This window comes from Plectropomus leopardus, chromosome 5 (genome assembly GCF_026936395.1).
Source record: "Plectropomus leopardus strain MGB_pleo_1.0 chromosome 5, ASM2693639v1, whole genome shotgun sequence".
NCBI lineage: Eukaryota > Metazoa > Chordata > Actinopteri > Perciformes > Serranidae > Plectropomus > Plectropomus leopardus.
In genome coordinates this window covers 913680-934489 of record NC_142180.1, presented here as the reverse complement: position 1 = coordinate 934489, position 20810 = coordinate 913680, and the positions used below count along the sequence as shown (strand labels likewise).

At 42.2% G+C, this 20810-nt stretch overlaps 1 protein-coding gene across 7 annotated transcripts in view; it reads right to left on the bottom strand.

Moving 5' to 3' along the window:
- Window positions 1–20810, bottom strand: part of szt2 (SZT2 subunit of KICSTOR complex) — a 191834-nt gene that overhangs the window by 47797 nt on the left and 123227 nt on the right. For all 7 annotated transcript variants that reach the window (XM_088077346.1, XM_088077350.1, XM_088077348.1 and 4 more), the window contains 7 exons: window positions 14174–14347; window positions 13702–13893; window positions 12304–12503; window positions 11280–11446; window positions 10541–10638; window positions 10260–10392; window positions 1074–1204 (listed from right to left, as the gene is read on the bottom strand). In XM_088077346.1, coding sequence (XP_087933472.1) covers window positions 1074–1204; window positions 10260–10392; window positions 10541–10638; window positions 11280–11446; window positions 12304–12503; window positions 13702–13893; window positions 14174–14347 — 1095 coding nt within the window. The remainder of the gene's footprint in view (window positions 1–1073; window positions 1205–10259; window positions 10393–10540; window positions 10639–11279; window positions 11447–12303; window positions 12504–13701; window positions 13894–14173; window positions 14348–20810) is intronic.

Below are 20810 nucleotides of genomic sequence, written 5' to 3'. Positions count from 1 at the left end.
TTCCTCTTCACTACAGATCAGGTTTATGTGTTAGCAACATGCTGCTCATACAAGTTAATTCAAGTCTTAACACCCTGTCTTAAACTAATATGGACCTTCCTAAAAATTCAGCAGTTTCAGCTCGTGTAGACACCTCATGCTCACCACCACATTCTGTTTTCTTTTGTATTCTGTTTCAATTTCAGCTATTTAATATCTATCTATTTTCAGCTATTAAGTATCTATATATCTATCTATTAAATTATGCTGTAAATGTTTTTTTATCATGTATTTTATTTATAATCAGAGTAGACCCTTTGAATGTTAAGTCTCAACTTCCATTCCTACATGACACAAAGAAGTAATTCTCTCCTGGACAGGTGGACTTTTCATAAAACGGGCTTGTCTATGCAGTCGAAAGATGAAAACATTTTTGAAATTGGTGCTACATGAACAGAGACAACAGAGAAAAAGGACTGTGGCATTTGTTCTCCCTCAAGAGATCAAAAACCTACAACTACCAGAATGCACTGTGCTGCACCAGATCAATAAATGCTTCTGCTGGTAGGTGAAGTAATGCAAACTTGTCTGTTTGTCACAGTGGCGGCTGACTGGTATCAAATGATTTCATATCCTGGTTAAACAGTAAGCTAAAATTTTTTTCCGGAAACATTTGAGGTGATAAATAGTAAATAGCAGTAACAGAATATGATTTCATTTGATCAGATCCAGAGAGTAAATCTTGTTAAACTAAGCATTAACTAGCTTCTCAGTCAATTATGTCATGGTTGTCTAAAAGTTGAAATTAATTTGGTGTTGTTGTTGGCTTTTAATTACTATTTGTAGCCATTTCCTAAGACATGTTTTCTATATGAAACTTAGAACAGGAAAAAAAACTGTCATAGGTGAGTATTTCAAACTAAACCTCAGGTATTACAGTTGCTCATGTTGCATTATGGACTGACAGTCACTCATTGTGTTGCCTTGTGTGTGTTGTACAGCTGTGTGAGCAGTGCATTGACTGAGCATTGGGTAGCATAAGCACTACTGGGGCTGACTGCTGTGAATATTTGGAGACTGGCTGCAGCACTTACCTTGCTCTGTGCTACAATGCCACTGATGGAAGTTGCGTCCAATGAGAATGAAGCTCCTTGTAGCGTCTGGACGCTGGCTGAGGTTCTGGACCAGGGGGAATGGGACAAACATGTCTCCAGATGGTGGACAGCTAAAAAGATTTAAGACAAAGGGGAATGCATTAATGTGATCTACATGACACCACTGTAACACTGGTCTGACATATGTCGGACACAAAGATTCACGTGTGAAAATGATGGGACGTCAGATCATTAAAGATCCTCTACAGCTGCTCAACAGGTCCTGCCGGCTCCATCCTCCTGATGGGGAAGAGCTTTCTGCCTCTGCACTGCACTGCTGTGTGCAAACACCACTGTTGGTTTCTGGAAGACTGCAAACTAGGGGTCGACCCTTATTGTTTTACAAGGGCCAATACCAATACTGATTATTAGCAGGTAATGAGACTGATAACTGATATTTGGAACCATTGTGCATTAACTCATTGTTGAAGATGGCGCCAGTGTGTTTGGCCAGCTGTCTGTCAGTGCCTCCCTGCCTCTGCGTTTGGTTTGCTACTCTGCTGTTTCTATGAGTCTGTTGTCGAGATGCATCTTCTCTTCTTGTTTACGATCGCCAAGCTCTGCTTAATTTCCAAGCATCTTGGGAGTTATTGAGCCCACACCGCCAGCGGAGTGCAGTCTCACTAATCTTCGACCTCTTTGCTGTGCCACGAACCTGGACAGCGTGGATATAAATCGCTGTATGGCCCTGATTAATGCTAGGTCTCTAGCAAACAAAACGTCTGTGCTGCATGACTTCTTCACATCCCTTGAGTTGGATTTTATGCTCCTGACAGAGACCTGGCTTCGTGTTGGTGAGTCCACATCCTCTTCGGAGCTTCTGCCTCCTAACTGTACATTTTTCAACTCTTCCCGAACCACCGACAAAGGTGGAGGGATTGCCACTGTACTTAAATCCACTTTTCAGTGTAGACTGACGGTACCTGCCTTGTACTCCAGCTTTGAGCTGTAGCTCTTCGAGCTCAGCGTCTCCTCTCCAGTGCTCTGTGCAGTGGTGTACTGGCCACCGAAATTCAATAAGGATTTCATTCAGGAGTTTGCAAACTTTCTAGCGGGCACTGTGCTGGAATATGATCATCTTTTAATTTGTGATGACTTTAACATGCATGTGTGCTGCGAGGACAGGCCTATGGTAAAGATTTCTAGAATCTGCTAAATTCTTTTAACTTGACACAGTCTGTGTCAGGTCGCACACATGAAAAGGGACACACATTGCTTTCTTTCACTTGCGTAACATCGCAAAAATTAGACATATTCTATCCCAAACAGATGCTGAAAAATTAGTACATGCATTTGTCACCTCTAGGCTGGATTACTGTAATTCCCTATTATTTGGTTGCCCAAACAAATCTCTTAGGTCTCTCCAACTGGTGCAGAACGCTGCTGCTCGTGTTTTAACGGGAAGCAAGAAAAGGGATCATATTTCTCCTGTTTTAGCTTCTCTGCACTGGCTCCCTGTGAAATCCAGGATTGAATTTAAAATCCTCCTCCTTACTTATAAAGCTCTAAATGGTCAGGCTCCATCCTATCTGTCACAGCTCATAGTTCCTTACCAACCCTCAAGATCACTGCGCTCTGAAAACGCAGGGTTACTTGTGGTTCCCAAAATTTCCAAAATTAGGTTAGGAACCAGAGCCTTCAGCTACCTTGCTCCTCTCCTATGGAACCATCTTCCATTTTCGGTCAGGGAGGCAGACACCGTTTCAACTTTTAAGGGTAGACTTAAGACCTTCCTCTTTGATAAAGCTTATAATTAGGGCTGGCTCAGGCTGCCTGGACCAGCCCATAGTTAGGCTGACATAGGTTTAACCTGCCGGGGGACTTCCTCTGATATGCTGAGCTCCTTTCCTTCTCTCAATGCCGCCATCAGAAATCATGCATGTCTGTTTACTGCATTGCCATGTGCAAGCTTAGCTTAGCTCTGTGATAGCCATGTGGTACTCTCACTACCTGGGGCTCGCGATTACAGAGCCTGGGTCTGTTGAACTGCACTACGCTAATCCTGTTGCCTCTCGGGAGCGTTCCTGCTCCCTTGTTTCCTAGTTTCCCTGGATCCTGGCCGTAACCTTGACTGTGCCTGACCGTGGTGATAGCTGTGCTGATGCCGCGACTCTGCCTTTGGTTGTGCTCGTGCTGTGGCTGTACTGATTCTGTGCCCCCCGCTCGCCCTGATCGTGGTCTGGTCCTGGTTGCGCCGATGCTGTGATCTTGCCTTTGGACAACTCCCTTTCACATATGCATGAGACTGTTATCATCTCTATCAACATCATCATAGAGAGCAATTACTAATTTCACACCTACCATTATTGTAATATGACATGCATCTGTTTCTATTATTCTGTGCCCCCCCTCCCCTCCCTCTCTCCCCTCTCCCCCCTCTCTTTCTTTCCTTTTTTGCCATGATTGTATTTCACTTGCTATTTACGACATCTATTGCTCGTCTGTCCGTCCTGGAAGAGGGATCCCTCACTATCCTCTACCGCTCTTCCTGAGGTTTCTTCCTCTTTTTTTTCCCCGTTACAGGGATTCTTTTGGGGGAGTTTTTCCTTGGGTGATGTGAGGGTCTAAGGGCAGAGGGATGTCGTACACTGTAAAGCCCTCTGAGGCAAACCATGTTTTGTGATAATGGGCTATATAAATAAAACTGACTTGACTTGACATTAGACCTTATGCTGTCCCATGGTGTGTGTGTTGTCGTCAATGAAATCTCTGATTTCTCTGCATGTATATCACCATTTTCCTGTTTTGTTCGCTGTTACTGGTGAAGTCTTGTCCTCCTACACCTCACCCTCCTCTGCTTACTGCAAGCTGGTCGCCTTCGCCCAGCAAATTGAAGGTGGCTATCGCTAGCTGCTACAGCAGCTATCCTGACCGCCTCTGTTCCTCCCATTTTGCATGACCTCTCCCCAGGGGACCTCGGTCTCTCCCCCTGTTTCATCTCCTCCTGTCATCCCGTGGATAATTTTGGTGTGCACTGCAGCCATCCACCTCTGTGCACCTATCATATGGCTAGTCGCTCTTGCTCAGTTTTCCCTCTCGTTGCCCGGCATCATTATGCTCACATATTCAACTGCACAGCTGTTCCAATTCTACAACCACACCACCCTTTCTTGTATCACAGTGATCAAACAACTTGGACTCCCCCCTCGACCCCAGTACATTCACAGAGGCTCACGTCGCTGGTTTGTTTATTCCTCTCACGGATACTCAATTCCAACCATCTGGTCACCTGCATGGTTTGTCACACCTCTGACACATCATCAGATCAGAGTTCCCTCTGGCCCTTATAGTGCTGGGCTCACCGCCAGGCAGGTCGAAAAACCTGGGCTGGACTCCAGTGCCACCAATCTGGTTGTAAAACCTGGGATGGATTTCAGTGCCGCCAGGCAGGTCAAAAAATCTGGGCTGGATCTCACCGCTGCCAACCTGGCCTGGATTTGAGTGCTGCAAGGCAGGTTGAGAAACCCGGGCTTGAGTCCAGTTCCCTCTGCCCTCCAGCACCTGCTCGAGCTAACCTTAGTCTAGCTAACCTTAATCTTACCTTCACCCTCTCCACCCTGCCTCCATCCCATCACCCTCTCACGACACCAACTTTGCTCTCCTAAACCCTCGATCACTCAACAACAAAGCACTCACCCTCCATGAACTTATCCTCGGTAACACCGTGGACTTACTTCTGCTCACTGACACCTGGCAACAACCCAACAACTTCTTCTCCCTCAACCAAGCATCCCCCTCTGGATTCTGCTTCATCTCCAAATGACGCCCCTCCCGCCATGGAGCCGGCCTCGCCATAATACACAACCAGAGCCACAAAAGTACTCACCCTCCCCACAGTCTCTTCTTTTGAATTCCTTGCTTTCAAAGCCCTCTCCTCCATGACAGTCATCCTCATTTACCGGCCACCTAGACCAAACCCCTCCTTTCTTTCTGATCTCACTGAACTCCTCACATTAGCCTCGTCCCTCTCCACACCTGCTCCTACTCGGTGACCATAATCCACATGGATAACCATAACCACACCTGCAAGCTCACCTCTGAATTCCCCACTCTTCTGGACAATTTCACTTTCACCCAACATGTCACCCTCCCCACCTATGACAAAAGTCATATCCTTGACCTTGTCTGCTCCATAAATATACTGGTACTTGACCTCCACCGATGCCTCTTTCCCTGATCTGATCATTAACTCATCCAGTTCACCATCCATTCCACCACCCCCTGCCCCCGCCTACTCAGAGAAATCACCTTTTACAACCTCAAATCCATCAATCCCCAACATCTCTCTGACCTGCTCCCCAATACTCTTTCCCTGGACTCAACCCCTCATCTCACCTGATGATCTTGCAAACCACCATCCTGTCCTCCTCCTTTCACACTCTGGCCCTCCTCAAAACTAAAACCGTTTCTTTCAACACCTCCTTACCCTGGTTCACTCCCACACTCGAAAGATGAAACAGACTGGCCGCCAGCTTGAACAACTCGCAAGTAAAACATTACTCACAGTCCAACATGAAGCCTACAAACTCCCTCACTGCCTACAAAGATGCGCTCACTGCTGCCAAGTCTGCCTACCTCTCAACCTTCTTCACTAACCCCTCCCAAAACTCCAGAACCCTCTTCTCCACAGTGAGCAACCTCCTCAAGCCCCGCTCCAACACCCCCACTATCTCTACCCCAGATTTCTCCAACCATTTACTCCAGTTTTTCGCTGACAAAGTCAACATTATCAATCAATTACTATCTCCTGTATATGACCTCCCAGCATCTACCATGGCCCCTCTTCCCCCTATCTTGCTGGACCTCCCGACCCCTCCTCCCCACTGCTGCCTCTCCCAGTTTGATATGGTTACTCCTCCTAAAATCTCAGAACTCATTAGCTCTTCAAAACCCACCACCTGCTCCCTTGATTCCCTCCCCACTCCCCTGCTGAAGTCCTGCTTCCCTGTCCTTTCCCCCTACCTCACTAACCTTTTCAACTCCTCACTGACCTGGATGGCTGACATGGATCTGTTCCCTCCGCCTTCAAAAATGCTGCTGTCACCCCAATCCTTAAAAAACCTGGCCTTGACCCCTCCTTGCTTACTAGCTACCGCCCAATCTCTAACCTCCTCTTCCTTTCTAAAACCCCGGAAAGCATTGTCGCCACACAACTCCAATCCCATCTCCATGCAAATAACCTGCACGAACCCCTCCAATCTGGTTTCCGTCCCCTCCACAGCACAGAAACCGCTCTTCTAAAAGTCCTTAACGATCTCCTCACCTCTGCTGACACTGGTTCCTTCAACATCCTCATCCTCCTCGACCTGAGCGCAGCCTTCGATACTGTGAGCCATAGCTTCCTGTTTACCAGACTGAAAAACCTCAGTATTGAAGGTGCTGCACTCAGCTGGCTCCGATCCTACCTTTCCAACAGATCCCATTTCATTTCCCTCGACAGCCATACCTCTGCCTCAGCCACAGTCACACAAGGCGTTGCCCAAGGCTCCTCACTTGGCCCCCTTCTCTTCTCTACATCCTGCCCCTCGGTCAGATACTCTGCCACTTCAACCTGGGATTCAGCTTTTACGCCGACCACACTCAGATCTACCTCAGCACCACGTCTGGACTACTGCAACTCGCTCCTTCATGGCATCAGCTCCACCTCCACCAATAGAGTACAACTAGTCCAGAACGCAGCTGCCCAACTCCTCACCTGCACCAAATCTTGGCACCACATCACCCCTGTCTTAAAAAAACCTTCAATGGCTCCCTGTCTCCCACCAGGTTACCTTCACGATCCTGGTCCTCACCTTCAAAGCCCTTCACCTTCTGGCCCCCCTTACCTCACTGCCCTCCTATCCCCTTACCAACCCTCACGGTCCCTCAGATCCACCTCCGCAAATCTCCTCTCCACCCATAAATCCATCCTCTGCACTTCTGGGGACAGAGCCTTCTCCAGGGCTGCTCCCAGGATCTGGAACCCCCTCCCCAAAGAGATCCATTACTCTAAGTCCCTCGCCATCTTTCAGTCTCTCTTATCTTCTGCCTATTCCTAGCCCCCCCCTACACCCCCACCCCTTCTTTTCGTCTTTTTTTTGTTTTGTTTTGGTTTTTGTTTTTGTTTGTAAAGCGGCCTTGAGTTCAAGAATGGCGCTATATACTATAAATCCAATGTATTATCATTATTATTATTACTGTTGGGCCATCAGTTCTCACACTGATAAATAAGTATCTTGTTCTGGTTGTGTGCCAAATGCCTTTAAACATGCTGTTGCCCACAGATACCTTGACCCCTCTGTGCTTTCAAATTTCAGGCCCATCTCTAAGCTGCCTTTCCTGTCTAAAGTCTGAGAGAAAATTGTGTTAATACAGTTGCAAAACTTTTTAATGCAAAATTTAAAAAAATAAAATTTTTAGGCTGGTTTTAAACCTCACCACAGCACTGAAACGGCTCTTTTAATTTTTTTTAATGATTTTAATGATGATTAGATTTATCAGCTGTATTTGATACCGCTGATCACAGAATTGATCACAGAACTGCATTCCAGTGGTTTGAGTCCTACTTAAAAGATAGGAGCTTCTCAGTTCACCTGGGGAATTATTCCTCTGGGGCGGCTGCACTCACCTGTGCCCAAAACAAGGCTCTGTTTTGGGCCCAAGTCTTTTTTTTCATTGTACATGCTGTCTCTAGGTTCTATTTTTGAAAAACATAATGTTTCATTTCATTGTCTTGCTGACGACGTACAAATTTATGTGCCGCTGAAATTAAAAAGTAAGGGTTCACTGCAGCCTTTACTTGATTGTCTAAGAGACATTAAAACTGAGCTTAAACTTTCTTAATCTAAATGAAAACAAGACGGAGGTCATTGTATTTGGACACCCTGGGCTGCTTGATGTGGGCTCTCTTGGCCCTTTTGCCTCTAGTTTGAATTCTTCTGTGAAGAGTCTTGGTGTATTCTTTGATAATGGCTAAATTTGACAAGCAGATCTCTTCAATAGTAAAGTCCAGTTTTTATCAGCTGAGGCTGGTAACTAAAGTGAAAGCCTATCTCCCTCTTAACGTTTTAGAGAGGTTGATACATGCCTTCAAAACAGTTTGTCTGGACTTCTGTAATTCTTTATATGTTGGTTTGGACCAGTCATCCATCCAACGTCTGCACCTGGTCCAAAATGTGGCTGCTCGCCTCCTAACAGGCTCTAAGAAGAAGGATCTTTGTTGAAGACACATCTTTTCTCCCTGGCCTTCGAATTGTATATTGACAATAATTTTGATATTGTTTTAGGTTGTGTGATGTATTCTATTTGCTTTTTTACCCAGTAAAGTACTTTGGTCAACCCGGTTATTTTAAACGTGCTATATAAATAAAGTCGACTTGACTTGACAATGAAAATGAAAATATTTCTGTTAAAATGTAAAACTTGGTATATAATTAACTCCAAACTTTGTATAAATGCCTTTAGCAAATATTTCATCAAAACTGAAACTTTCAACATAATATACAGGAAGTTCCCTACAACGTCTTTAAAGTTCAGTGAAAATTAAATTAAAAAATGATTGAATAAAAATAGCTCCCTGAGGTTTGACACGCTAAAAGTTCCTCCCATGCTAACACTTTCTTTGCATGCATTGCAGACTGCCATTCCTGGTGTTGGTTGATTGCAATACAAGCACTTTACATTAATTAACTTATTGACAATCTTTAAAATAAAAGGCCGATACAGATAATCAGCAAAATGCCTAATATCAGCCCCTATAACGTGTTAACCCCTACTGCAAACAGACATGGCCTACCTCAAACAACCAGCAGGAGTCACTAGTGCAGCAACAAGTACGTAATCCCTCACCATCTTCTCACCATGTAAGCGCATGTTTGTTGGATGCAGGGACAAGGTGGAGGAACTACAACCATGTCTCTCTATAGTAATGCTCCATTGTTTTGCACCTTCACCATCTATGTGCTGCTAGACTTTAAGTCTTGATGCAGTCCAAGCTTTTATTGCTGTTGTCTGTATGTTGGAGGAAGGGAACCACATTGGACTAAAGAGAAGAAGCTTGTATTACTTAATGAGTTCAATGACTGTGCCAAAAGAAAATTTTGTGGGAAATATCTAATTGAAAGTTCTTATTTACAATTATTTTTTTAATACACTCTTAACTTTCCAGATTAATTACAAATTGTGATCTAAAAATTGGAAATGGTTTTTAGTACATAATATTACTAAATTATTACAGAATACTTTATAAATGCTACCATGAAAAATGTATTGATTGGAGTTGCAAATATAGTTAAAACTGTGACTGTTGATCAATGATACTATTTTTGAGGGCTTTAATGCATGAACAGAATGACTGATTATTAGGTCCAGGGCCTTTTGTCTTAATTATAATGTATTTTAATTATTTATTTTATTTATATACTATAGATTTTAAGCTTACATGTATTTAGATCTGGGGCCATGTGTAAAACATTTAGGATTAAAGCCTCAAATGCCCAGGCTTAACGGTGACATTGGTGGAAATGATGCTGTCAAAAACAATACAAGCTTGAATATCTGCAAGGTCTTCCTTGTCTGTAAACACTGTGCTTGGGGCATTTTTATTCTGTAAATGAGTGAAAAAATGCTGCTGTGTCTTTATTTGAAACAAGTCACCAGTGAGGGTATGGTACTACATTCAGTTTCCATTTATCTTGTTGAAACAGATTTAAAATGAACTACAGCTCTAAATACTTATCTAAGGATAATTTCTAGGGACACGGCTCAGCTTATTTAATGGAAGACACAATGGTTAATATTTTAAAAAAGACAGTTGCTTAAACGATATCTAAACATTCACAGTATTGTTTTTTTTGGCTTCAGGGAGGAGTGGCAGATATCAGCCCAGTCGGCCACTTGGCTGCTTCATGGACATCTGCACTTCTGACTGCTATTTTCTAGTCAGGAGGTGAAAACAGCTGAAATGTTGGTCAAAGTCAAATCAGTTAAAGCAGTCTTAATGTCATTTGACAAATAAGCATTGAAGGTAGCTGGACTTTCAGTTCAAGTGTAACAGACACAATGCTGTATTCATTTTCTCTGGGACAGGAGCCAACCATGTGCTCATCATTCTGCCACTCATTTCACACCTAGCACAAAAAAACTCACCTCATCTTTTCGAATGCCTTCACTGCTGTGTCACTAGCCAGAGAACTGACCAAACTGACAATCTCTGTCAGGATGGAGGGCAGCAGGAAGTGCGAAGCCATTTCAACCGTGCACTGCTGGATAGAGGGGCAGCCTGTGCTCCAGAGGACAGGTCAGGACGGGAAACAAATACAGATAGGGAGAGATACTTAAGCATAAAAAATATTCAACTGAAGATGCAGTCTTTGTGTGTCCATTTTCCCAATCTGGCAGAAAATATGGGAGACTTAAATGACACTTACCAAGTTTAGCCATGAAAGTGATCCATGGCTGGCAGGTCAGCCGGTAGACGGGGTGGAGAGTGCCTGCTTCTCCCTCCTCCAACTGAGACACCTGCTTCCTACACACACAGCAACACCCACACTGCATCAGTGCATTCTTACAGGTTCAGCAGCACTGAAACACCTGAGCTGTTGGTGCTTTGAAGGCTTTTTCATGTCTGTCAAAAATGTGCTACAGCTGATTAGCGGATAAGTCTTGTCTGCAAACAGACACTCGCAGTTCAAGTTTCTCCATGTCTCCCTGGATTCTTGTTAGAAAGATGTATGAACCATACAGTTGTTTTTTCTGTTGATCAATCAGTATTGTCCCCATCAAATTAAATAGAACAGAAAAGTAAAACTGAAGAAACATGAGCCTGAAAGCTAATGTGGATAATGGTTTACAGGCCAAGGCTCTTTTGGGACAGACAGGGGTTTCTGTCATGACACAGCATACATTTATTCCTTGTAGAGTTTTTCTCAAACAGTAGACCAAAACATGTCAGTTACAGAGCAGATCTGTATTCTGTGGCAGGAAAGACCCAGGAAATTTAATGCTCATGTCCACTGCCCCGCCCACTCACAGTTTTCCCTTCAGTAATATTTAATATTTGTGTGACATCTGGAGATGTACATGGCTTTCAATTGTAAAATGAGTTGACCTCTTTATGGTTAAATGTTTGCAGTTCCAGCACTCACTGGTAATAATCCAATAGCCCACCTCTGGACCTGCTCCAGCTCCACAGCCATAGCTTTCTCCTGGCTCCACTGCTGCTTTACATTCTCTGTCTTGTGTCTTCGCCGCGCTGCTCGGCCCTCCTCTCCTTTTTCTTGCACTATGTCGTCAGTTGTCTTTGGACTCCCTAGCTCTGATGAATCAGGCTTACTCTGCAAGGATGGGGAGAACACATTTAAGCCACAAATACCCAAAATAAGCTCTGTGGTGGCTTATTCTGCTGGTGAACTCTTACATACAAGCTTAGACATTAGAGTATGGCAGTGATAAATGCAAGGATTATCTGTTTAAATATGTTTGTCTAGACTGAGGTTTCGGTCATCAACATTACAGCAGTGTTTGGAGATTACAGACTAATGATTCAGCCTAATTAGAGAGTTACTGGTGGACAATTGATCTGTTGATCTATTCAGAGCTGATCAGGTCGATGGATGAGAGGAGCAGTTGCTGCAAATGAAGGCTTTTAGAGCCAGCAGAATGAACAGGTGAGTTTCAGTGTTGCTGCATCTGACATTGTGCCGCCCCTCTGTGACTGGGGTACTCTCTGCACTCTGAGAATGTGGTGCAATTCATAGGTCAAATGACTGCAACAGTCTTGAGGATTTATCAGCTCTGGTTCCGATCAGCAGTGATGGAAATACGACACTCGGGTGGACATGCTATTTTCAGCCACCTTTGCCCACCCGCTGCAATGGCAGGCCGCAACAAAATACCGCCAAAACAGCACTTTAACATTGTGTAGATGTACTTTTCCGCCGAAGAAAGGAACACTCATCTGCTGCAGAGTGCTGTACATAGTTCTGGTCTACTGGCAATGGAAAAGAAGTCTCTCTCCAATTTTTAACTAGGTTTCCTGTGTTTGACAAACCAGCAGGCTTTTAACTATAATATTAATTCAACCAGTTATACAACACAATTACAATAAGATGTCCATGAGTATTGTTATAAATTCTAATGTAGCCAGTGGTTAGGCTGCACAGAGCAGAGCTCCACAGTGAAAGGAACTGACCAGTATGTCCCAGAAGCTCCGGCGGGTGCTCTTGTTGGTGGGTGTGGTGGCCTCAGGTGTGCTGGTCCCTGTCAGGGGGATGCTCCCAACAGCTTGGGTTAAGGTGATGGGGGAGGGGCTGGTTTTAAAGACACGTGAGCCACTGTGCTGCCTGTGGCTGTCCTTTGATTCTCTCACTTCAGGCAGAGGAATCAACAAGACTGAGGACATATTGAGACACATAGAGACTTTTTTGGTAAATAGTGAGTTGAGCTTCCTTATTTTTTTACAGAGATATTGGGGTCTTCAGTGATGTAAAAATAATGAATAAGTTGACCACATGTACTATAAGCAGCAGGACATTTGTGTGAGTTTCAGTGGAGATGACACTATACAAAAGAAAAGATATTAGAATTGCCAGCATGTGGTTGTATGCATCCATGTCTGTGAAAGCAGGGACGCTTCACACACATCTTCCCCCGCCAGACATGCAAGGTCACAGTGACCTTGACCTTTGACCTATGACTAGAGATTCACAATATTGGATATTCTGCCGATATATAACAACTATTTGGCTGATAACAAATATTAATACATCCACTTTTTCACCCGATTTTAGTGACCATCAAGTCTCTTCTGTAGTGGAATTAACATTATCAATAATGCAGATGAGACATGAAATACAATGCTTTTCAATGTATGCAATATCCATTCACTGTGCAAAATAAGAGAAATAATACAACGAGGGTTGATGTTTTCTACATATTTACTTTACTTTGTCAAAAAAAAAATCAGTCTAATATCAGCAGGAATTTGCATGTTGGTTGATTAAGATATTTCGTTTTTAAAGCCAATATCTGCCAATACCGATGATGTGATATTCTGATATATCTCTTTGGGTTGCAGGGGTGGTCGAACACAGTGCTGCTCACTTATTAACAATTCAAAGACCAGGAGCGCAGCAGACGGTGTCAGTGGCCCCTGTGGCAGCTTCTATGTGCTGTGTTGGTGGTGGAAGTAGTTAGAAACTCCAGTTGTGGTGCAGTGAGGTTGGTGGTGCTCACTCCTGTCCTGAGGGAGGTGGTGTTGTGTTGTAGTCTTCTGTTCCATTGAGTTACTTTTTTCAATGTGAATCAACTGTGTTTCCCCTTATTTTTTGGCAGAAAGTAGTTTTCAAGTTGACATGTTGACATTTGTTGTTAATCCATTTTTTCTAAAAGTAATAATTATTAAGTAATTATTAAATAGTAAAAGTAAGTAGCCAATGTGTTTGACTGGACTGGTGATCAAAAGATTTGGAATGGATGAAAAGAAGCATAAAAATACTGTAGCTTTGGGTGTCACACTAAGTTTGGGGGTCAGATTTGGCCATACCAAACAGGAGAGGATCCCTGATAATATTACATTCAGACAACTCACCTTTAGCCTCTTCTCTCTGAGCTTTGGTTGCTGGGCAGAACACCCCCAAACAAAGAGGATTTGGCAAGACTCTCAGCTCCATGACAACATCACAGAGTGCGTGGCGCAGCGCCCCCTGAAGTTTATCACTCAGCTGTAAGGGACTGATGTTGCCTTGTTCCCAGATGTCAAAGCGCACACACAGCTGTGGCTCTGTTAGAACACACACACACACACACACACACACACACGCACGCATGCACGCACGCACGCACACGCACAGTGATTAGTGGGTTCAACACTCTGCCTCCCATTTATTAACATGAAAACAACTGCTTTAAAACAACTTTAGACAAAATAAAAAATAAAATCCTTTTTGGAGTTTGGTTACGGACTAACAGTCAGAATGTGTCAGTCTCTGATAATACAGTTTTGACCACCATCTCACAACACAGGACAAATGCAGCCTTTACCTGCTCAGTGCTGCGTTTACCTGAGCTGATGTTGATTGTGTCCAATTTCTCCACAGTGGTCAGCTCATCGAAATGGTCTGGATGAAGGGGGATGGTGCAGTTCTCTGGTTTCTGCAGTGCAGCACAGTCCTGAGCTGGGACCTGAAGGGTATGACCATGGGCGTCCACAAATGAGAGGGCGATGCAGGCGATACCTGAAAGAGCAAGGGAACATGTTCAAATGGCCAACAAACTAGAGAGAGAGAGAGAGCCCTAAAAACTGAATTGCTCCATTTGGCTTTCAACTCATACTACCTACTGAGACACAAATGATTTGCTTTTGCTCACAATTATCCAAAGACAAATGTCATATTTGACTTGAACTGAATGGTGTCTATAACCTCTATTCGTTTGTCACAGCAGCATAGATTTTAATGAGCACAGCAGAGCAGTAAAATGAGGAGGCCTACAGTTTTTCCTTCATTGTACAGTGAACCCTCGCTATAACGCGGTTCACCTTTCGCGGCTTCACGGATTTTTTTTACAGTGCATTTATAACGATGTTCTTCTCTCGGAGAAAGACTCCTGCGCAGCCTGCAGTTGAAACAGACGCTACAGCGCAGCGGAGTGAGGACGGAGAGGCACAGCTGGAGGGACTGTGAAATACGCGTGAGTGACAATGTTTCCAACCTTGTATTCATTACTATACTGTACTGTATTCAAATTATTGTTTTACAATACCATTCTTTAAACTATCATAGTTATTTGCAAGAAAATGTTAATATTTTTATTTCTTAAACAAATTTTGGGCCTGAAAACAGGTTTTGATTTTTGGTTTCATCCTACAGTACAGTATTGCATTTTAAATTAATAGTAAAAAATAAAGCTGGCTACTTCAGGGATTTCACCTATCGCGGGTTATTTTTGGAACGGAACTCCCGCCATAAACGAGGGTTCACTGTATACACCCAAAAAATTAAACTAGGCACCCAACTCTGAAAACTTAAAGCTCATGTATCATCCACAAGACTGCAGACTGCTGAACACGCTATTTCATTGTTTTAACTTAAATGGAAACGCTAAATCTTGAGAACAAACTGCATCATAAAACACTCTTGGCTGCAACACGGAATCGGCCACTTAAAAATTAAAAAATAAGACCTCCACTTTTGGTAAAAATACGCAATAAAAAGGGCATACATATATATATATATATATATATATATATATATATATATATATATATATATATATATATATATATATATATATATATATATATATATATATATATATATATATATATATATATCTTATTTTTGAACCGTGCACGTGATTCACCAGAAGCTAGAGGCTAGTTGGCCTCTATCACTCTGCTGGGTGTTTTGGCTTTGACATGGTACTGAGGATTAATGCACACAATGTGTAGGCAGCATCATGCATGGAGCGAGCAGGCAGGACAGAGGAGACATAATGCATTTCAGAAATACATATCAAATCTGCCATTTGAGCCAAAACATGCCACAAGAACACAACAATCACTGATGCTGGCATAAGAATACACTATTTATTTTAGCAAAATGAGGCATGAGGCATTTTGGTGTGTATAGTCATACACACCAAAATGATGATTAGGAATGATTTATGATTCACATTATAAATCATTCCTAATGAGAGGGAAGCTTTCCTGTCACACTTATCAGAAGCTTTCTGAATGTCATAATTCACACAAAAAAATACAAACTGACAGTGCCCATTAAAGTGCACTGAACTAAGTGTGCACAAGTTATTAAAAAAAGGTGCTCTGATTGGACATTCAAGACACTGTCAAAAAAATCTTTAAGATCTGAAAAAGCAAAAATATGTGTGCCATAGTGGGCAGGCAAAGCCATTTTCAGCCACACAGGATGAAATAGCAGTGTACTGTAACTAAGTAATATTACTTCTTCAGAGTACTTAAGTTTTTTTAGAGTATCTATACTTTGGTTGAGTTTTTATATTTCTGTCAAATTTCACTTTTACTCCACTACATTTCCCCTGTAGTGGATGATGAGGGCAACTCTTGAAAAGAAGATATTCAAATGCCTACCCAAAACTGAAACTTCTTTTGGAGATTCCTTAGATGACCCTCGGGGTCAGCTAATGGACCTAACTGCCTTGTTGAACTTACGACTCTCGTAAGCAGAACTAAATAACGACAGATTTTATTGCCCTACCAACAGTTTGAGTTAGCTTACGACTCATTTGGGGCAAGCAGCTGTTTTGTTGCACAACCAACGCGTGACATATCCGCACATCTCCAGACTGTAAGAGAGGACCACATTGACTGATTTTCGTATTCAAAGTAAAACATACTTTGAAATGTTGTGTGGAGGTCTCATATCTACAGAACTGGAAATTTGCTTCCATGCCAATTTTGAGGCCAAACGCACAAAAACAAGCTGTGCCTGTGTTTGTGTGGAGGGGTGTGACCTTTCGTAATCCCCTGCCAGCAGCGTGCTACACACTGAATGGAAAGACTCTTAGTACAGACTTGCATTTTGATGTGCATCTCCTCTATCTGTATCTTAATCATCCTTCCTTTACACTGTTGTGTACAGATGCTATATTGTTTCGTAATCAAGCAATTTGTGATTTTCTAATTATAGGTTTTGTTGATAGACCTTTGGTCATATTAAGTACTTTCATACTTCGTTATAGTTTGATGCTAGTACTTAATACCTTTACTCAAGTAGGATCATTAACAACCTTTATTATATCAGAGTGTTTGACACCGTGGTATTATACTTACTCATTTTAACACATATTCGTTATGTTTGTTAAACTTGATTAATACTGTTTCCCTTAGTTAATGATCTGCCAAATAATTATTTGGTTTTCTCATATGTGTTTGGTATTAGTCAGCAGAGGAGAGCGTCATGGTTTTAAATATTGAAGATTTGAAGGCCTGTAGTGAACTTTATCAACACTTTAGGAAGAAATTAGATCTAGACAGTTAAAACAGTAGAAGTGATAAAAGTGAGGAGTGTATTTTTCCCGCTTTGATGGTCAAGCACCACACCCCTTTTTTACACAGGAGTTATAACCCCAGTGAAGTGGAAGGACTTGAGTCTTTTGGGATCTTTTGGGCTCTTTTGGGCTCTTTTGGCTCTTTGGGGCTTTTGCCTCTCCCCCTCCTCCTCCTTTGAGGAGGCTTTACTGTCTCTGCAGGTAAAGCCCAGTGATGTGACAATTACTGCTTGTGCTGCAGTCCTGAGATGCTGAGAGCTGCTGTTTATCTACCTTGAAAGAGAGAACTTTGGAAACAGCCCCTGCTACACGTGTTCTAAATGTCGATTCAGAACAAGAGGACTTTGCACGAGAGAGACTGTGAGACAAAGAGAGACTTCGAATGAGACGAAGCCCGATAAGCTGTCATGTGATCTCATCTCAGCCACATGAGGTGTCAGAAGATGATCCAGCTGTTCATGGAGAGAGGGATGGAGGAAACAAACTCAAGCCAAGTTTGCAATGTTCAAGCCAACTGAGGCCAGCCACCGGAACCGCACGAGCGTAACCGAGCTGCCCGTCCAGTGTCCTCACAAAGGCCACACTGCAACTTTCCAGAGCGAACCTTTTCCCTGGCATTGAGACATTTGAGGAAGGTGAAACGATCTTTCCTGTGCTTTTATGGGGTTGATGCTCTTAAATGATAGGGACACATAGGAAGTGTTAGACCTAGGTTAGGATCTCCCATTAATACAATTATGGGTTATTCTCTGATCAGGCCTCTTCTTTATCTTTTCCTTCAATGTTTTATGGGATAGGTTTCCTCTCTACTGTTGATCGATGCTTGACATTGACTTTTCTTTAATCTTTTCATCTGCTTGATCATCGTGCACTATTTCAGTGCACCTGATCAAGTCCAGATGTCACACCTAATTCTGTTCCTCACGGGTTTTCATCCCCTCATTTTTGTTGTTGCTTCATTTCTGAATTTGTTGTTCATTTAGTCATTTTATTCACTTTGTGTCTTTGCTGTATTCACTGTTTCATCATTTATCCATACTTATTCTTAAACTCATTCAGTTGTAGTTTTAGGAGTACTTTTGCTGTGTAGTGAGTAGTTTAATAAACATTTCATTTATGAAGACACTTGATGATGTGATGTGTGTGTGTGTGCATAATATCAGGTCCCTGTACAGCTGGAAAAAGAACTCTGTAACAAACTTCAAATTATGAGAGCAGATTAATTTATAAGGCAAAATGGGCTATCAACCTTTCTATTTTATTGGGTGGTGCTCCGAGGTTTTTAAACTCTAATTTTTAATGTAAACTTATTGTCCCTGATAGCCGAAGTTGAGTCCTATTACTCCACTTCATCTCAATACCAATTCATGTTTCTGAGTCATAATTTTGCATTATGAGTTATAACTACATATTTTGGTATTGATTTATTAATTAATTAATAATTTTAATGAATTGCTAATTAATTAATGCATCTCCTATTTAAACTGCTATACTCCTATGCATCTTAGTAACTACAAAACAGGGAAAGGAGGGAGGAAGGGATGGACAGATGAATGAAGGAGTGGGAGGGAACGACAAACTGGATTTTGTTTAAATCCTTTAAGTTGTTAAAAAAAAATATTTATCTCCAAGTGTAATGTGTGCTCCATTTTTAGGGTGGTGTATGTTTCAAGGAAATAAACATTTTGGTTTTTAAATAGCATTTACATGTACTTCTAATACGTAAGTACATTACATATGATAGGATTGCTTCTGATACTTAAGTACAATAAATATCAGATACTTTAAGACTTTTAATCAATATTTTAATAGGTGACATTATCTTCTACCAAAGTCATTTTCTGGTAAGATATCAGTACTTTTACTCAAGTATGGCTTTCAGGTACTTGTGAGGAAGCAAATACCAGCCTGCCATATTTGTCCCTACTTTGATCAAAGTTAGTGTTTAAACCAGCATCATGAATTAACACTGACATGGATGATGTCAATGTCAAATGTCCGTTTACAAAAAACAGCACACAGCTCATGCTGAGTGGCTCAGAGCTGCTGTCCAACAGCTTGGCTTCTTTAGCCAATCACCAACTGGAAAACAGGAGACCACCCACCCCAATCTGCACACCACATAGTTAGCAAATCCAAAAGACCTTTGTAGCCCAGCCCAACAGGGTTTAAGTTTGTTGCAATTCTGCACCTCCAAGTGTTGAGGTACATGCTCTGTTGAACTTCCTCAGCAGCAGTTACGTGCAAACACCCAGACTCTTTTACAACTGTGTGTGCACACATGTCAAGTCAGGCCAATTTTATTTATAAAGCTCATTATCACAAATCACAATTTGCCTTAGAGAGCTTTAAAGCATACGACATCCCTCTGTCCCTCACATCGACGAAGAAAAAACTGCCCCAAAAAAACCCTGTCACTGGAAAAACACTCAAACAAAAAACAAACACTATCTAACACATAGGAAGAATACAGCATACACTTTATTTTGATCAGATTTATAAAGCGGCGTGTACGTCGGATTCTGTTTTATAAATGTAAATCATTATGGTGCTGGGCGCACGGGCACAAGCCTCATTTCCACACCCACAGGTCACCATAAACGGATAGAGAAACACCCTAAACATATGTCTGCATAACGATATCTGTGCAGCTCCACCACTCATCATACCTGAAATACAGTACGTCTTCCACAAATTGTGTTGCATCTTCTCCAGGTTCTCCAGCAGTGCCAGAGTAGATTTCATTACATACAGCTGTGGATATCTGTAGCATCTATATCTCAATCATCATTATTAAAATTCAGCAGGATGATCAATGATTCAGGCAGAGCACTCATGCTGAAACTGACTTTACAAAATGCTTCACAGGGTAAAATTAAACCACCACTAACAGACAGATAAATGCAAATTAAAATAATGATAATTTCACCACTCAATTTAAGATGAACTTTATAAATGTGCCTTTGAGTGGCATTTTACAGAGCACTGTGCAACAAAAATAAATGAAAAAAAATACAAAAATATATCAATGAAATTGGCCAGTAACCTAATAACAATGTTATCCATCTCTCAATTTATACTTAATCTCGTCCTTATCATCTCACCCGCTGCCCTCTCAGCTAACAGTGTGTACGCTGCTCTGAAGAATGTTGGAGGTGTGCACATTCTCACTGCATATTCCTCCTTTAAAAATACCAGTTTATGTGAGGGAAAAGGCATACAGTTTTTTTTTGCTCACACAATATTTGTGCTCGTGAGGATTATTTTTTTCCAATTCTACCTGAGGACTGCTATGTTTCAGTTTCAGTTTTCAGTATTAGTCAGTCAGTGTGGACACAGCTGAGCCTGCTCCATCCCTCACATTCTGCCTCTACCTGGTTGCTCATGATGGCTGACTCTGTGGAGCTGGGAAATGAATGAAATAGAGCCTGCTAGCAAACAACAGAAGAATGCTTAAAAGCTGCTGTGTGAATTGATGCAGTACTAACAGGGTAAAGATCTCAGAACTACATTTTTATAAGCTGCCAAACCAAAAAACTGTCAGTTTAAGAAGACAGAAATAGATACAGGACGTGAGGCATCAGCAGGAAGAATGGGAAAACTGTGCAAACCTGACCCTCAGATTTTACAGTTGCTAATTTGGCCAGACAAACTGTAGAGGATGGAGCT